General features: G+C 36.3%; 1 protein-coding gene across 2 annotated transcripts; it reads right to left on the bottom strand.

Annotated features, from left to right (window-relative positions):
* Nucleotides 1-515: 515 nt before the first annotated feature.
* On the bottom strand, nt 516-11,555 carry mfsd2aa (major facilitator superfamily domain containing 2aa). Of its 2 annotated transcripts, none has more exons than XM_043255520.1 (14): nt 11,466-11,555; nt 10,433-10,570; nt 8,795-8,919; nt 6,274-6,397; nt 4,908-4,986; nt 4,467-4,633; nt 4,053-4,143; nt 3,461-3,582; nt 2,971-3,054; nt 2,598-2,681; nt 2,404-2,516; nt 1,422-1,565; nt 1,114-1,293; nt 516-1,010 (listed from the first exon to the last, which is right to left on the bottom strand). In XM_043255520.1, exons 1-14 carry the CDS (start codon nt 11,553-11,555, stop codon nt 956-958), a joined length of 1,596 nt encoding a protein of 531 aa, XP_043111455.1. In that variant the 3' UTR covers nt 516-955. The 2 variants fall into 2 exon arrangements, with proteins under 2 accessions (XP_043111455.1, XP_043111456.1); XM_043255521.1 differs by lacking the exon at nt 11,466-11,555 and adding an exon at nt 11,028-11,310.
* Between the last annotated feature and the right edge of the window lie 5,442 nt (nt 11,556-16,997).

Below are 16,997 nucleotides of genomic sequence, written 5' to 3'. Positions count from 1 at the left end.
AGGGTTTACAGGGAGACGTAAACTTAACCTCTATAGCTCAGACCACTCTAGATCTCAGAGCATGAAAGTTGACCTTACGGTTCCATCTTTGAATTTTCTATATCCACAGCCTGAACTGCTTCATGTGCAGTTTAACACACACACACACACACACACATACACACACAGATAAATGTACAGATACCAACATTACATGCTGGACAAAAAAAAAAAAAAATACTGCAACAATGAACATTACAAATTTTCACCTAAATGTTCCTTTAGCCTGTCACTGAGTCTTTGGCACAGCCAGCACAGACTTAAATTTACTTGTGTTAATTACTATAATTTGATCAGGTTTTAGAAAATCTCTTCAACTTTCTTGCTCAACATAAGGCACTATAAATAAATACAGAACCATTTAAAAAAAAATGCAGACAAATAAGTGTCCTTTTGTTCACGCTGATAAACAGCCCACACAAGAACAATGATTTCACGTCACCTTTAAAGAAACGGGAAAAAATCCTGTCCTTCAAATATTTTCACCCCAAGTGCAAAAACAAGCCAACAATTCTTCACCACAATGAGAAAACATGTCCTCAAACAAATGCACCTCAACACATCCTCAACATTCAGAAACCAAAATATATGAATCCATCATCTCAAATGAACAAAGAGATGCAACAAAATACGATATATTGGTAGATGGTAGATTTGAACCTCATATTAATCATAAAAATCTCCCTTTGTTCTCTCTCAGGGAGAGATGTAATTGTAACTGAAAGCAGCAAGCAGGATATTGTAGTTAGTTTGTTGTATACATATGTAGCTTTGATAACAGTAGTGCAGATTTTCTTTAAGGTTCGTCATCCTTCATTGGTCCGGTTAACCAACTGAGTGAGGAAAGTCCAGCTGATTTCCTCATTGCAGTGGTAAAGGTGTATTTTGGCGCCCTCTGTAGGTCAGAGCTGATGCTTCAGGCTGTGAGGTCAGGCTTCAAGGCCTCCATCTCCGACTCTTGTTCTTCGTTCCTGTAAGAAAGAAACAGCACCCTTATTGTCAACAGCACGAGTTACCAAAGTGGCATGACATTTTATGAGACCTTTAAAAAAATCTGATCAAATCATGTCCTACCGCAGTAGCAGCTGCAGCTGTTTGTTGTTGTACTGCCTGCGTTCTTCATTAATGGGATAGGTTTTAAAGATAAGAAGCCCCAGTGCTATAAGTGAAACAGGAGCAGCAGACACCAGAATCTTCAACGTCAGATGCACAGAATCAGGCTGAACACAACCCCTCGTTACATAACCCGCAAAGCTAATGGGACAGAAATCAGAAGAGCAGATGAAATAAAGACGAGAATTTAAAAAAACACAGATCTTAATCGGTTTACAAACCCATAAAAATTTTAATACACAAACGCACACAGAGGAAGATAAAGTTACCTTAATGCTAGTGTTGATACGCCAAGCGACACACCAGAGGCGAATTTAGTAAAAAAAACATAGAAAGAGTAGAAAATAGCTTCATGGCCTTGAGACGTGGGATTCTGGACTTTAAAATCATCTACAACATCTGGAAGCATGGACCTGAAACAGAAGCATTTATATGTGTGAAAGTATGTACTGCTTGCATTCATCCTGGTATGGGATCAGATGAGTTGTGTTTCTTTGGTTTTTTTTAAACAAAAGGTGTATTCCTGTGATAGCAAAAGCACATTTACAGCATTACTCCAGCATTCAGATGATCAGTGTCAGATGATCACTCAGAAATCACTAATATGCTGACTTTGATGATAATAAGAAATCTAATAAAACTAAAGTGTTAATCACTGCTAAAAACAGCTGCTTAATATTTATTAGAAACATGTTACAGTTTTCAGGATTCTATTGACAAATAGAAATTTCAAGTGAACAAAATGAAATTTTTACATGTACAAATGTACATAAACAAGATCCTTGCTGAATCAAACTGAATTTCTTATTGACCCCAAAACGTGTGGATGATAGTGCATAAAATATGTGGATATAATATCTTAATTAGTTTGTATTACCATATTCAAAACATTTAACAACATTTTCCTACCAAATTCTTGAACACTGTACAAAAAAAGTGAATAATCATCAGCAAAAAGAACGGGAACTATTAGTTGCATGAGTGATTTAGGTTCATATTAGTGAAAGCCACTAGCATCAGAAGTTTGACTCCTATGAAATAACAACTAGCAAATCAAGTCACATTGAGTATGTGTCTGTTGAATGTATAAATGTAAATATCCCCATTCATGCTTCTTTTTGAGAAGTCATATGTCTATAGGCTTTTGTTATAGATGCTTCCTTTCAATATTAGCTAGCAGACATCCTGAAATACACCTCTGTCTTTTTTCTCTTTGATTACACAAAACAATTGGCATAGAAAGACACTTACCAGGGCAGAAGGAAGGCCGCTGCCACACTAGCACCAGCAGCGACTGATACAATATAGGACACGAGGAGACTACTCTTTACACACACCACGAGGATCATGAATGGCACTGCCCACTAAAACACAAACACACACTATTAACCATGCAGCCAACACGCATATCTCACACTAATGCAACACGAGCATCAGAAACTCACCGGTATGCCAATGTACACAGCAGTCTTTTTGCCAAACCTGCAGAGAAACCACTGCCACAGGGGAATGGTAAGAGCCGCAGACAGCTGAGAAGACAAATTACACAAACTTTTATTTACGTTTGACCCCTACAAAACCTCATTACCATATTACGCAACGTCAAGATAATAGTGCACACAATGCTAAAGTTATAAACAGTCTTTTCATCTGTCAACTCAAAGTCATGCTGCTTTCTAAACCAGAAACGTGTGTCTTTCATCACTATGGAGACCGCTAACCTCATCCAAATTGCTGAGTGCTGTTATAACACTCGACCAAACAATTCAGACAAGCACAAAAACACTTATTCAAGCAGTCGGTTGAAAACACTCTCACCATGATGACCAGTAAGATGTTCTGAAAATCCTCTCTGAATCCCAGCGTGTACTTGATAAACACGGCAAAATTTCCCTCCAGCAGCTGAGAAAGGAAAACAGACGAAAATGACAAAATGAGATTAATGATTATTGTCCAAACGGTGTCTTCATTGCAAACCCAACTTCATTCTCAAAACAATTCTGAACTTCACTTTCGACTGCAAACCTGTCCTGACGCGGACTATGATTTTAAACCTAATCTCTTGCATAGCAGCCTGTCACTCGCTCTTTGTGCCTCTCTTTGTTGTAACACACAGAGCTCGTCTCTGTAATGTAGAGCTGTGCTGTGGTCAGTTCCAGAAACAGCTTTCTCTCATCCATTAAAAACACAAAGTTTGCATCTTTGTAAATGATGTGAAATGAGAGCTCGTCATACAACATAAATTAACATATGCAATTAAGAACAGACATGACATGTTTTGGATGCATCTCTAAAGTGCTTTTCTTACCATGAAGGCCAATGAAGTGAATAGGAAAGCCAGCACCAGTTTAACATATGGCCCATGACCCATCACCAGCCTCAAACCGGTCTGAAATGACACACGCTTCTGTGCTTTTAAACCTCCCTGATCTAAAAAAGACAGAGGGAAATCATTAAATGCACTAAAACACATATTCAATGTTAAAGTTTTTTTCAACTTGGGTTCACTTTAAATATTTTATTTGTTTACCTGCGTAAGTAATGCACCAGGTAATACTTTACAATAAGGTTCAGTTCATTACCATTAATTAATTTTGTCAACTAACACTGAACAAATAGCACTTATTAATCTAGGTTTGATGTTCTATTGTTCATTGTTAATTCATGTACTTTATCCAATAACTTATTTAAACAAATTTAAATGTTAAAATGTATGAACATGAACAAAGCATATGCAAAACATTAACAAAGATTAATAATGTAAAAGTATCAATTGTTGATGGTTTATGGTTAAATACATTTTATTGCTATTGTCTTTCTGTAAAACGGTTTCTCTTGGCTTATTTTTCTATTCCATATTTTGTATAATGTGAACGTGTATGTAAAAGGAAGTAACTCACTGTCCTGCTCTCTCACTCCTAAGAACAGCACAACAGCACACAGGATGTAGATCAAACTTATGACTACAGATGCAAACACATATGCACGCCTCTGTGAAAGAGAAATTAGAATTTTCACAAAAACTTCATTAAATCATATAAATAATTTCTCAATACAATTTTAAAACGGTAATACATTACACGTTTCAGCCTGACTTAATGAATTTAAATTTTAGATTTTCTCACACCTAAAACTTACTCCAACACCAAATTAAAAAAGCTACATTTCATTCAGAACTGTACAAATAACTTCATTATACCCCTAACCCATGCAAAAAATCTTATGAGAGAGAGCGAGATGTGATGATTGAGGTGCTAGAGGTTGATGAGATAAGTAACCTTCTTCTGCTTTATAATGACTGTGTCTCCTCTCACCTCTTTAAATACTTTATCCAGTAAGACCTGAGTAATATTGTCATGCACAGAGTTGTTGTAGCTGTTGGTCACTGATGTGTCGTTAATGCAGGGGGTGTTGGCCATGCCTACAATCTGCCCCTGAACGCCAGTGCCAATTACTGTACCCAACACCTCTACAGTCATGCCTGAGAGAGAAAGGGAACAGAAAAACAGTCAGACTGTTTACGCTGGGAAGAACACACACAACACACCAACATTTAGAAAGAATACGTGTATTTAGCAAGACTGCATTAAACTGAACACAATTGACAGTAGAAAACACTTTATATAAAATTTATATTTCAATTAAATCCTGTTGTTTTGCACCTTTTCTCAACATTGCTAAAAAAAAAGTTTTTTGCTTTTACTTGTATTAGCTGATTGCAACTGTAAAGCATAAAAAATTGTAAATGCTCTTACGGTACGCTGTAGCTGAATCTCGTTCCTGCTGTTTGTTGCTGATAAACATGGTCAGAGAGGAGTAAGGCACATGAAAGCACTAAAAACACAATCACACAAATAAACAAGCATAAATATTCAGCTAAACACTTTTTTTGTCCAAATGTCTGACAAGTAGTTAACACTAACACCCGCCAACCCACCAAATGCGGGTTGATTTCAGCTGTGGCGGGCACAGGGCTTGACTTTTTGATTCACCAGCCACTATGGCTAGTGGTTTGACAAATTTATTAGCCACTCACCATTTTCACTGGCTACAATTTTTCTTCTTTGGGAAACATTTTATATGACTTAATACTGCAACAAATATTTCCAAGTCATTTGACCTATTTAATGGGCATGTCCCCTAGCCCTATTAAATGCATGCACAATCTTTTATAAATTCTTACATTTTATTAATAATTTCACTAATGATAATGTTACCAATCATATTACCAATGTTACCTGTTAATCATATGAATCTCATTCACCAGTAGGTGGCAGCAAGTGACTAATTAATTAAATCAAAGCCTTTAAACGATTCATTCAGAGAGACGATTCATTCAAGAATGAAGCAAGTGCCTGAATAGACCGCTGTTGTAGAACTTAACCTGTTATATAATTAAGCCTGGCAGAGTGACTAGTGGAAGTGACTGTGTTACCCTCCACAGCTGAAATCCACCTGCTTTTGGCGGGTTGGCGGGTGTTATTCTCAAGCCTTGAGCAGGTAACACAGTCACTTCCACTAGCCACTCCAGCAGGTTGAACTTTATATACAGTAATATAACCCAACATTAATGCTTGTCTGTGACAAGTGGACTTTTGAAGGGTTAAGTGAAAAAAAGAACTTTACTTGCCTGACTAAACAACTAATCTGATTAAACAGTGATTAATAAAATCACAGAATATAAATGAGCATATGGCCTAGTTAAGCAAAATGACACCAGGAGAGAGAAGTTCCAACTATGATCGCAAATTAGACATTATATAAGAGTTAAAATGAGTAGTATACATTTTAGTTCCGTATTTGAATTGATTAAAAGGATGTATTGTAGATTGCTTCTGCTCCAACACACAGAGCAGTGGTGTTTTGTAAATGAAAGATTCGCATTCAGGCACTTGCTTAATTCTTGAATCGGCCACCTGAACTAATTGTTGGAATCGTAGGTGCAGATTTCATATTATTGGTATTAAGTCATAAAAAGAAACAAGAAAATTGTGGCCAGTGAAAATGGAAAACCATTAGGCACCGTGGCTGGTGAGCCAAAAAGTTAATGTCAAGCCCTTTATACAAGTAAATAAACATATTGCATCACAGTATATAATGTTAAATTGAATGTGTACTAACTGTCTGGAGAGTCTGGAAGAGACAGTAGAAGAGCAGATACCACATCATCTTTCCCTGCTCTATAGGTGGAACTACCCATATTAGGATATAACACAACACAGCTGGTATGGTCGACAACAGAATCCTGCAGAGAGAAGAGAGTCATTTTCATTCAGTTGTACAAAGGCTTGTTGCAGGTGTTGAGCTTTAGGGAAGAACCAGAAATGCACAGATCAGTTAAGAACTGATGCAAAACTTCCAAACAGCATTGCTGCTCATGTGAGGGTCGATATGGTCACAGTGTGTGTATGTGTATAAGAGCTCATCTGTCTGAGGTTAAATGAGGTAATGTGTGTGAACCTCATCTCTACAAGGTTTACTGATTTCCCGCCCCTTTCCTAACTGAGCCAGTTAGACTTTGGCAGGATGTAAAAAGGATTTCTCTAAAGACCACCTCATTCCAAAACTCTGGGCACTAATCCGATCAGGGAGTCTACTAGGAAAACAGTGACCAATCGGAGAAACATCAAAATCGAAAGTTCAGACTGACAATGACAGCAGTGTATACAGCAGGAGAGAAAACCATCTTACAATGAGCTCTTCTTTCATTTGTATGATCAATACAGGGGCGGGGGAGACTACAGAATTTGTGTTGGCCATATTGCATTTTGGAATAAAATATTTTTCACACTGTGTGGTCCATTGTATGCTAACGGTTACAAAACTGGAGCACAATGTGTTTTGAACATATGTCCTAAAAGAAGAAAGCCCTCTTTCATTCTAAAAGAAAGTTGTGATGCACCAAAATTTTGCCCCCTGACACACAAAAAGAATTTTTGAGATCACTGACCTAATCAGCAACATTTAGCCAACAGTTAAAAATTATCACTTTGACAACATGACAGAACAGCATCCTGAATTATCTAATTACCAAATTGAACTGAAACATTATGTTTCATTTCATTTTGGATTTAACAAACACATGCACAGAACAGCATAAACAGCAGTAAAGACATCAGCACAAGACGGCTACCTCTGATATGTAGAGAAGTTAAGGTCTTATTCAGTCTTGCAGATGCATGACAATCTGGAATTGCAGCTGCTCTGTTCTTTGTCATAAGTGCCTCACAGGAAGCAGTAAAACACTTCCAATTTATCACTGGGTTTGCCCACCCTAGAGAAGAGGTCCAGTAAATGCCAAATCCTATTTTTTTGCTCCACTTCTTTCTCAAAAACAGCACTGATATCTTCATGACATGAGCCTTTTGAAGGGTACACGCTACAGAAATCTGGCCATTAGCAGAGCACTTTAGCACCACAATACATGCCTATCATGATTTCGCATCAATACATTGACAGAAGGTATTGATTTTTGAATGCGCAGATTAACTTAATATCATAGTTAGAAGGAAAAACATGGTCAAAACAAAATATACTGAATGTATTTGAAAAATGCATTCTTAAGATAGAAAACTATTACACGATGCATCACATCCTATGAAAAGACATTACATATTCATATTCATCTGATATTGCCATTGTATGTGGCTGCCAGCTATTGCATAACATTTTATGTTTACTTTTTTTTTACTTCTATTTTTATTTAAAGTATCATTTAAAAAAAATACATTTCTAAAAACAATTATTTTAAATAAGTATTTATAATTTTCTTATTGTGGTCAGGAAACCTCTTGTGGTCTGTTCCAAAACGAACAGCGTCTTACACAGCATTAACAAGCCGCTGTTTTAAACTGCCTCCCTCAGCGCTCCTGCATGATGCTGACACTCTGATTGGCCAATACTGGTGGTGTGGTCGACTAAGCCAATCAGAAAACAAGAGTTTTTTTTCAGCACTCAACATCCGTTTTCCCACATGCCATTAATATACACACACACACAGCCCTCTTACAAACCTAACAGATTTGCATTGTATTTTACAATAACCCCTTCATCATATCTTGCTTTGTATACCTGCATTCATACTGCACAAACTAAATACTGGTCTAACAAAAATCTTCAATCCAGCTTCTATTTCACACCATTAAACAATAAAAATGTACTCATAATTGTTCGGCTGGATAGTGTTTTATAATGAGCACTTATAAAATAATATCTTATAAAATTATGAACACTACACAATGTTATATAAAAATTATACAGTCAAAATAATGTGTGCCCTTTTGTAATCGTAGATTTTTGCTTTATAGTTTTCATGCCTCATCAGAGTGCATGCATAAGCAGTCAGCAAAATTGCAGGGAAATGATAACACGTGGAGCTTTTGTACCCTCAAGTAACCTCCTGTAGACAACCTAGAGCAGATGGACTCGGCTTTGTCACCATGGCTACTGTTCATTTCTGTCTTAAATACACCTCTCTTTCTCTGTTTGTGAATACCCACCCAGTCCCAGAGTTTCAGTTAAGTAGATAGAGTTTTCATTTCCTTTTAATTTCCTTGTGAATTTAGAAAACAGTACCATGGATATTGCACATCCAACTCTCTACACGATCATTTCACTGTGTGCATTTCTGATTATCACATACCAGGGCATCATACGTCCGTGCCGTGTCCATGGGCTTCTGCTTACGAAAAACCCAACTGTAGGATCAGTCACGGCATCCCAGGCTCGACCCACAAACAGGATCACAGAAGCATTGAGGGGATCCAACTAAAAAGCCAGAAACTGTAATTAGTTACTGTAGGATTTACAGTACATGCAGCAATGCCCTCTAAAATGGTCCTTAATACTGATTTCAGTGCAATGACAAAAAAAAAAAACAGTTGTTAAAAACATCCCACTATGAAATACATAATTTACCGCAATGCAGAGTGTGTATATTTCCTCCATTTTGACAAATGTAAACAATATTATCGCTTAGCATATATATATATATATATATATATATATATATATATATATATATATATATATATATATATATATATATATATATATATATATATATATATATATATATATATATATATATATATATATATATATATATATATATATATATATATATATATATATATATATATATATATATATAAAAAGTTATATAAAGTTTACAAATAGTATATAGCAATTCTCAGCTGTGTGATTATGTGGTCCCTTTTCACAAGTTTGATTTCAATGGTCATCTGCATCATCCTCCAGCGTTTTTTATATGAAATGTATGTGCATTTATAACACTGTTTACACTGTTATATCACAGCATTCGCATCAAATCACAAAAAGCAGCACTAATGCAAGGGGGTTCATACTGTAGTATCTGTGGGACAAATGCAAAAAATATGTTTGTAGAACTTTCCCATTCACTGCTCTCAAAGTTTACCCAACTATAACAAATTCCACTGCTGAGAAACCAAGAAATGTGAAAAAGATCTATTGTCATAAAATGTGAACTGTATTATCACACAGTTCTATTATACATAGTTCGATATAGAAATATATTTGTCTGTACAGTATACTCACATAATAAATATTTCATGTAGTAAAATCCTAGTAGCATGATTTTTTTTAGTTCTCTTACAGCAAAGTTTAACTACATTATCTCACAGCTCTATACATAAAACCACAGAAGTAATCTATTTCATCTGAATGTGTGAAATTCACAATTTCAATGTCAGTAGCTGCTATTGGTAAATAGAAGAATATCAGACTACATCTGTGCTGTAAACCACTGTGTTAATGATAATGAATTAAAATAACATGACAATAACAATTTGCGATATCAAGCCACACAACACTTCAACTGGTGCCAATCCCTCATTTGCTCGGCTGACTCTGAAGAGAAGAATCTGATTGGCTATCGCTATGGAAACTGTTGTAATAATGAGGCTGCAGGAGTTTTAAACAAGATAACTGGAGCTGAGAATGCAGTGCACACAGCAAGACAGATCAGTTTTTTAGCTGTTTTCTGCCCTCTCGCATGCTCTTTCTTTCTCTCCCACACTTGTTTCTGCCCGTGACCTGGGGCTCTGGGCCATTGTTCGCTTGCTTTGTTTAACTACAGAAAAATTCTATCCATTCTCACCGTTCTATCTAGCGAAGTGAAGTGATATGATACAGAAACAAAAGCGATCAGCGGTCGGGTTTATTTTTATAATCAGGTGTTGAGGTCTCACAGTATACATCCTTTGCCATTCGGTTATAGCGTTAACATATGCAGGCTCACCAGTGCCACATCAAGCAAAAACATTTGCAGAAAGAAGCCCAGGGCGGTGGCTGTGATCTGATACGGAGCCCCTCCGATTGCAAAACACACCTTGCTCCACACAGTCAGAGCTCTTTTCCTCTCCTGCTGTGGGGGAAGCTGAAAGGAGGACAGAAAATTAGGTTACGAAGAGATGGACAATGACAGTGATTGTAGCAAGTAAAACAAGAGCCATGAGAGCCCGGTGAACTTTTCACCACCGCAAGAGGACATGATAAAAAGCTAACCGGAGGAACTGATTTATTTGGACTCAAAAATGTTTTGTAAAATCCCAGTGCTCAGCATCAAAGACCATTCAGAACTGCTGGAGTGCTATTTGCATTTCAGCCCAACAGTAATAACACCCTCAAATTCCATTTGCAGCTACATTAAAGTTACTGGCTTTTACTTAACTGGACTTAACTCATCTACCTGTATTTTAAAGGTATCCTTCATTCGATACAATACCGCCGTTAACAACTAGTTGACAACTTTGCTTATAAAATTCCTTTTTCTGACTGGAAAATGTCATTTATTTACATCTTGATGTGTAATGGAATTAAAAGTTCATTTTGACCTGTAATCAGCGCCCACTATAATCATAACAGTATGTCGTGGCACGCGTCAAACACGTCTTTCTCCGGGTGAATGGACACTTCCCCTTTAAATCCGGCTTTTCCTCGCAGACACGCCTCAATGAAGCCAGCGTGAATTACATACAGATATGTATCCGCACAAATATACAGTCCATCAGCTGTACGTATATTTCATTATATAACAATATGACACCGATGTCAGCAGTCGGTAGAAAGAAAGCTCTTCCGCATAAACCTTAACGGTCGCGAGCGTACCGCACGTGCTGCTGTAATTATTTTCAGTATCTATCTAAACTCCCGCCTTATCAATTAACCCTACAGTCTGCTCTGGAAATGCCTAATTGGAGCCAAAATATATAGAGAGAGAGAGTGAAAAAAAAATAGGTATCAATTATTTAATTTACATCCAGGTGACCTACCTTAACAATTTTGATTCCATCTTGATTCGCAGTTTTGGCTGTATGTAACAAACCGGATGAGAACTGTTCGGCTCCTCTCTCTCTTGCCATAACACTAATCAGGGTGTTTTTATTTCAGGAGCGGATTGAGCTGCTTTATTCTTGTGTTCAAGTTAAGCAACACCGCTTGACAAAGTGCTGCTCTCAGGAAGAAAACGAGATGCTGATCTCCACTCCTACCTCGTTTGAACGCTGAAGTGTTCGTGTCCACGCCCACGCGCTTTTTTTCCCCCCCGCCGTCACGCGTCGAAAGATGTACACGCGCCGAGATGAACGTATCAGGGTGTCCTGTGGTGTGACAGAAAAATGTAACATTTTGATGTGACATTTTTTCCCTCACACCATAGGACAACACTCCAATTTGTATTTGTCAACTAGCCATATATATGACCTAAATGACGCTCAAAAAACATTTTACGTGGCCCAGGACTAGTAGCATAAAGGAAGTGATCTTTCATTGAACACTGTGTAAACGGCCACTAGAGCAAGGAGACACTTGATGCATTCAGAGTGATTGCTAGTATTTGTATTTTAGCCAAATTGCCCTTAATAGGGTAAATTAACAGGTGGGTGATACTCCAAAGAATCAGGGGCCTCATAGGATTATGTTTTGGCCCTGGGTCAAAGCTGAGGAGTAGTAACAGGAGATTTATTGGTATGAGCCCAAAAGTGCTCTTGAGCTAGGTACTTACCCCCATGTTACTTTAATAAGTTCACTTTAGGTTCCTGTTGATAGAAGTGTGACTTGAAGTTGCAATGAAATTGTGATGCGCATCTTACTGCAACAGATTCTCAAAAAATAAAAAGTAAGACAGGCACATGGTTCTATTCATCAGTTCTATTCATTAAAGCTAAAAGCAGATAATAACTGCATAAGCATTCATCTCCTAAATTGTACCTATAAAAGTTGCTCATCAAGTTGTTCACATATTGTATGTTGGAAATGACTAACTGCATTTTTTGGATGACATTTGTGTGTGTGTGCATATATATATATATATATATATATATATATATATATATATATATATATATATATATATATATATATATATATATATATGAAAGCTATATTAATAAATCAGTACAAATTACGGTAAAAGGATTAGTCTCAGCACATAAAGATCTGAAATGAGTTGAAATTCTTAAACAGTATTGAAGAATTTGTTTTTGCATTAATTTTGAGTCCAGCGCTCAAGAGAAGAAATTGTAAACCTAACACATGCAATCATTTCAGGAACAGCCAAATGAGATCAAAACATACATTTTGTGCAGTGGTAATTACTATTTGACAGATCACATTATCAGTAGCTTCTTTTATTTTAGTATTTTTCTATATTTCTTTAGGATTTATTATTTTATGTAACTGAATAGATGGCTGTGACTGGGAAGAAGATCCATCGGTCAAAAGAACAATAAATAAAAACACAGCAAAAGCCAGGCTGGAGTGGTTTAAGCAAAAAAAAAAAAAAAAAAAAAAAAAAAAAGCCCCCCCGATCTGAATCCAGCTAATCGTCTGTGGAATGAAAGGAAGGTTGGAAATTTTTCAAAATCAACTGTATGGGGATTGTGTAAAAAAAGATCACTCAAGCGTTGAGATATGATCTATTATTATGTTCCTTTGAAAAAAGATGGGCGTTTCAGGGATGGGCGTCAAGTATTAAGTGTACTATTAAATTGCAAATTTTAACAATTCCAGTTATATTCATAAAAGCTGAAATGTGAGCCTACTGCTATTTTTACAGTGTTAACTGTAAAATTGTTAACTGTTCAAAGACTGACTAACACAATAATAAATCATATCAAACCTAAGGCTATTAGTGGGTTTTGTGCATTCAGCTACTTTCTGTTTCCATTCGATATTTAAAACATTAGTTTAGTGTGATAATCACTTTTAAATGTAGAGTGGTCTGTAATATTATATACACACATTCTGTAATAAGTAGGCCTATGCTGTATGTGAACCTGATACTGTGGACATCTGTCGTGTGTGACTGTTCTCATAAGCATGTGCATGTATGTTCATTCATGCACACACACATTGTGCACTTGGTAAGGCATGGAAATGGCTTGAAATTTGTGTTAAATGTGTTGCTCCATTTCTTCTGTATGTGTTCCTTCTGATTTCATGTCTAACTTATTAGATATTTGTTCTTTTGTTCTGTATGTATGTTATCACGCTGTTTCAGAGAAGTAACATGACCAGTATGGACAAAAACTGGGTTCTCATTGAGACTGCGCCTGCATGAATTTTAGGTTGTGGCATCATCTGCTGGACAGCAATGCAATTACAAATAAAAAAACAGCTGTAATGTTGCTTCTATGTGGAAATATAAACAGTTTACATCAAATGAACTTCATACAGTCAAATAAAAAATACCACATGCATTTAACCAAACACAGCAAGATGAAAAATAAATGGCACCTTTAGAGAGATTCTAATCTCTTCTCTGATCTTTGTAGTTTACTTATCATGTAAAATGTGCTTCTTTATGCTCTAAAAATTCAATTTTGTGCTTAAAGATTTAAAACTGAATATCTGACTAAAAATACAATAAAGGTAGTATTGAGAAATGTTATTTAAATTTAAATACGTAGTCTGTTTTAATATATTTTAATGCAATTGATTTGAATGCTGATTTGGTACTTGATAAACATTTATTATATCAATATTGTTACATCATGTCCCCATGCCAGATAATCCAGAAGACCCTAGATCCCATCAGTAAATATCAGTTTTGCCTGGTACCAGAACAACTCGTCAGCAAAACAGTCTAATGCCCAAAAACCTGGTCTAGACTGGTACCCAAAATACTCAAAACTCTATGAATAGTCTTCTATAAAGCATGTTGACTGAGAAAAAAAGCCAGTAAAGTGCAGAAACAGGACACGAAGTAATGATAAAGAGGAGCTGAGTTTTTTTAATAATCTTAGTTGTGTATGTTTCAATGTTCAGACTTCGTCTGAAGAACACAAATTCAAGTATTGTTATACCAAAACAGCTTAAAAATAACATCCCATAAACCTTTTTTATGTAGACAAACAGACCGTAAAGTCATACGACTAAACAGCAATGAAAAATAATACTTAAAAATATATATATAATTATATAATGTAAATGACTAATAAAATACATGAATAATCAATTAATTAATCAATGAGTAATGACTGTAATGATAAGTATGATTAAATATAATTATAAAAATGGTTAAATATTTATGATAAAGATTAATATTGAATAAATTAATAAATAATAAATAAATTCTTAAATAAAAAAAAAAAGTAAAACAACACAACTATATGGTTGCTCTCTTGAAGCAAAACACACACAGGCTGCATTTGAGGATCCTCATATCAGTTTTGATGATAACATTTCTTTGATACTTTTTTCCAGTATTCTTAGATAACAGCAAAAAAAAAAAAGAAAGAAAGACACTTTTGATCATTTTAATGTGTCCTTGTTGAATATAAGTATTATATATATATAATTGAAAATATATTGTTCAAAAGATTGCCCTAATCTTTTGAACAATATATAAACAAGACAACAAGACAAACTTCAACATGCAACATGCACACAGCTCAGACTCACTCAGGGTTCTCACATAAAATCTTTCAGCTTATAGTGGCCTCTGTAAAGAGAGACTGTCTGAGGTTATTGAGGGTCAAAGGGGTTAAAGGTGAGTCGAAGGGGAACAGGGATTGAGAGCAGAAATGGGAGATGATCTAAAGATCAGACCATTCTCAAACACTCAAAACAAATAACTGGGGGATTATTTTAGCAGATCTTTTGTCTTCATCTATAGCTGGTGTTTACTTTAACTCTGTGTCTGAACATACTTGGCCTTTCACTATCAGTCAATTTGCATGTGTACAATCAATTAGTATTCACGCACAGCACCTCATTTTCACCTAATGAAGCTGTTTGCTCTTTTTCCATTCCTGTTTAGTGAGTGTGAGTGCGTGTAGATAGTAGTTTATAATAACTGCCGAAAGGTGTCAAGTCTCCATCCTTTCTCCACATGCGCATATGAGACTGAAGCTAGAACAATACCAGCTCCCAGCACACGGAGCGGCTGCTAGCCTGCAGCGCTAACCCTCCCTTAACCCTTTGTTAGGGGCTAATCTGTTGCCTTAACAAAGACACTGGCAAGTTTTTTTGCCTCCGTTAAAGAGGGGGATGGTGGGGTAAAGGAGCAAGGGAGTGGGAGAAGAGGCGCAGAGTGGGGGATTTTGATACTATTGGCATGTCTTTTGGCAACAGCTTTTGTGTCAGTAAGTTGTAATGATGCTCAGGGTTGAGTCTAGAGTTTAAATACCAAACTATGTAAAAATCAATCAAATGTGATTATATTCTAGTATTATAAAATAATAAAAACATGAGGTAATAATAAAGCAGTGTTACACGAACACATCACTGTTCGTTAATGCAGGTATAAACTACTTAGATGCACTTAAAAATGTATCAGATCACTTGGTTTTGTTTGTTCTGATTTTTTATGTATGTATTATTATTATTAGTATATATTTGAATTGGGTCCTATTTCCCGGCAGGAAAGAGTATGAGCTTTCTTTCTGAATGGGGAGGGAAGAAAGAAAAAAAATCTTTTGTTTCTTTCATGTCAGGATCTGTCATGTATCCTTCATGCAGTAGGAGGCGCCCGAACGCAGTGTGACTTGAGTTTGTACACGTGCTCCTTGAGAGGTGTGTGGGGGTTCTTTGTGTGTGTGTACGTACTGCTCACTATACGCTTTTTGACCACTTGACTGGCTGTTTTGACCGACCAGACTTATACAACAGATGTCCAGAGCGGTTAATAGAGCGTAGCAGGTTCAAATGTGTGTCTCACAGACTTTTATACTTAGTAAAAATAAACCAAACGTACTGACACTGCTGATCAGTACAGCATAAGAAAAAGGCTGAACTGGATGTTAGGACAACAATCACTGTTCCAGAACTCACATTTCTCCACCTTTCCTGTATGTGTGTGGGGGTTTGATGATGACATACGTCCAGTTTCCATCTTAGCTGCACACATTTTCGTGTCCCAAAAGTAAGAGAACCACTACATTCCTACATTGGTGGCCCTTTTCTTTGTCTTTATCCTTAAGCATGCACACCAGACCTGCTCTTTTAGCACTGACACTTTTTACTGTGATATGTAAACTTTACATTTTTTATATCAACAAATTATCTGCACATAGCTGTTGAAATAGTTTTAGAGATGTTTCAACATTATATGATCTGATAGACACGACTCCACGAAGTGTTGGATGTGCTCTGGTCATTTGCATAGGTGTGTGATGCCCTGTAAGGGTCAAAGATTAGATCACACCTCTACTCGACTATCGTTCGCATTGTGCCCTCGGCGACTAGTATATTGGGTGGAGGGGTGCATGGATAGACTCTGATGTCCATACAACTATTAACTTCTTAAAAAAAAAATTGGCTCCACAAGAACAATAGATGTGGTTATACTGCCATCAAAAAAG

This window comes from Puntigrus tetrazona, chromosome 13 (assembly GCF_018831695.1).
Source record: "Puntigrus tetrazona isolate hp1 chromosome 13, ASM1883169v1, whole genome shotgun sequence".
In the NCBI taxonomy this organism is placed as follows: Eukaryota; Metazoa; Chordata; class Actinopteri; order Cypriniformes; family Cyprinidae; genus Puntigrus; species Puntigrus tetrazona.
Note: the sequence above shows the minus strand (reverse complement) of the source record. Positions and strands in the feature narration are given on the sequence as shown.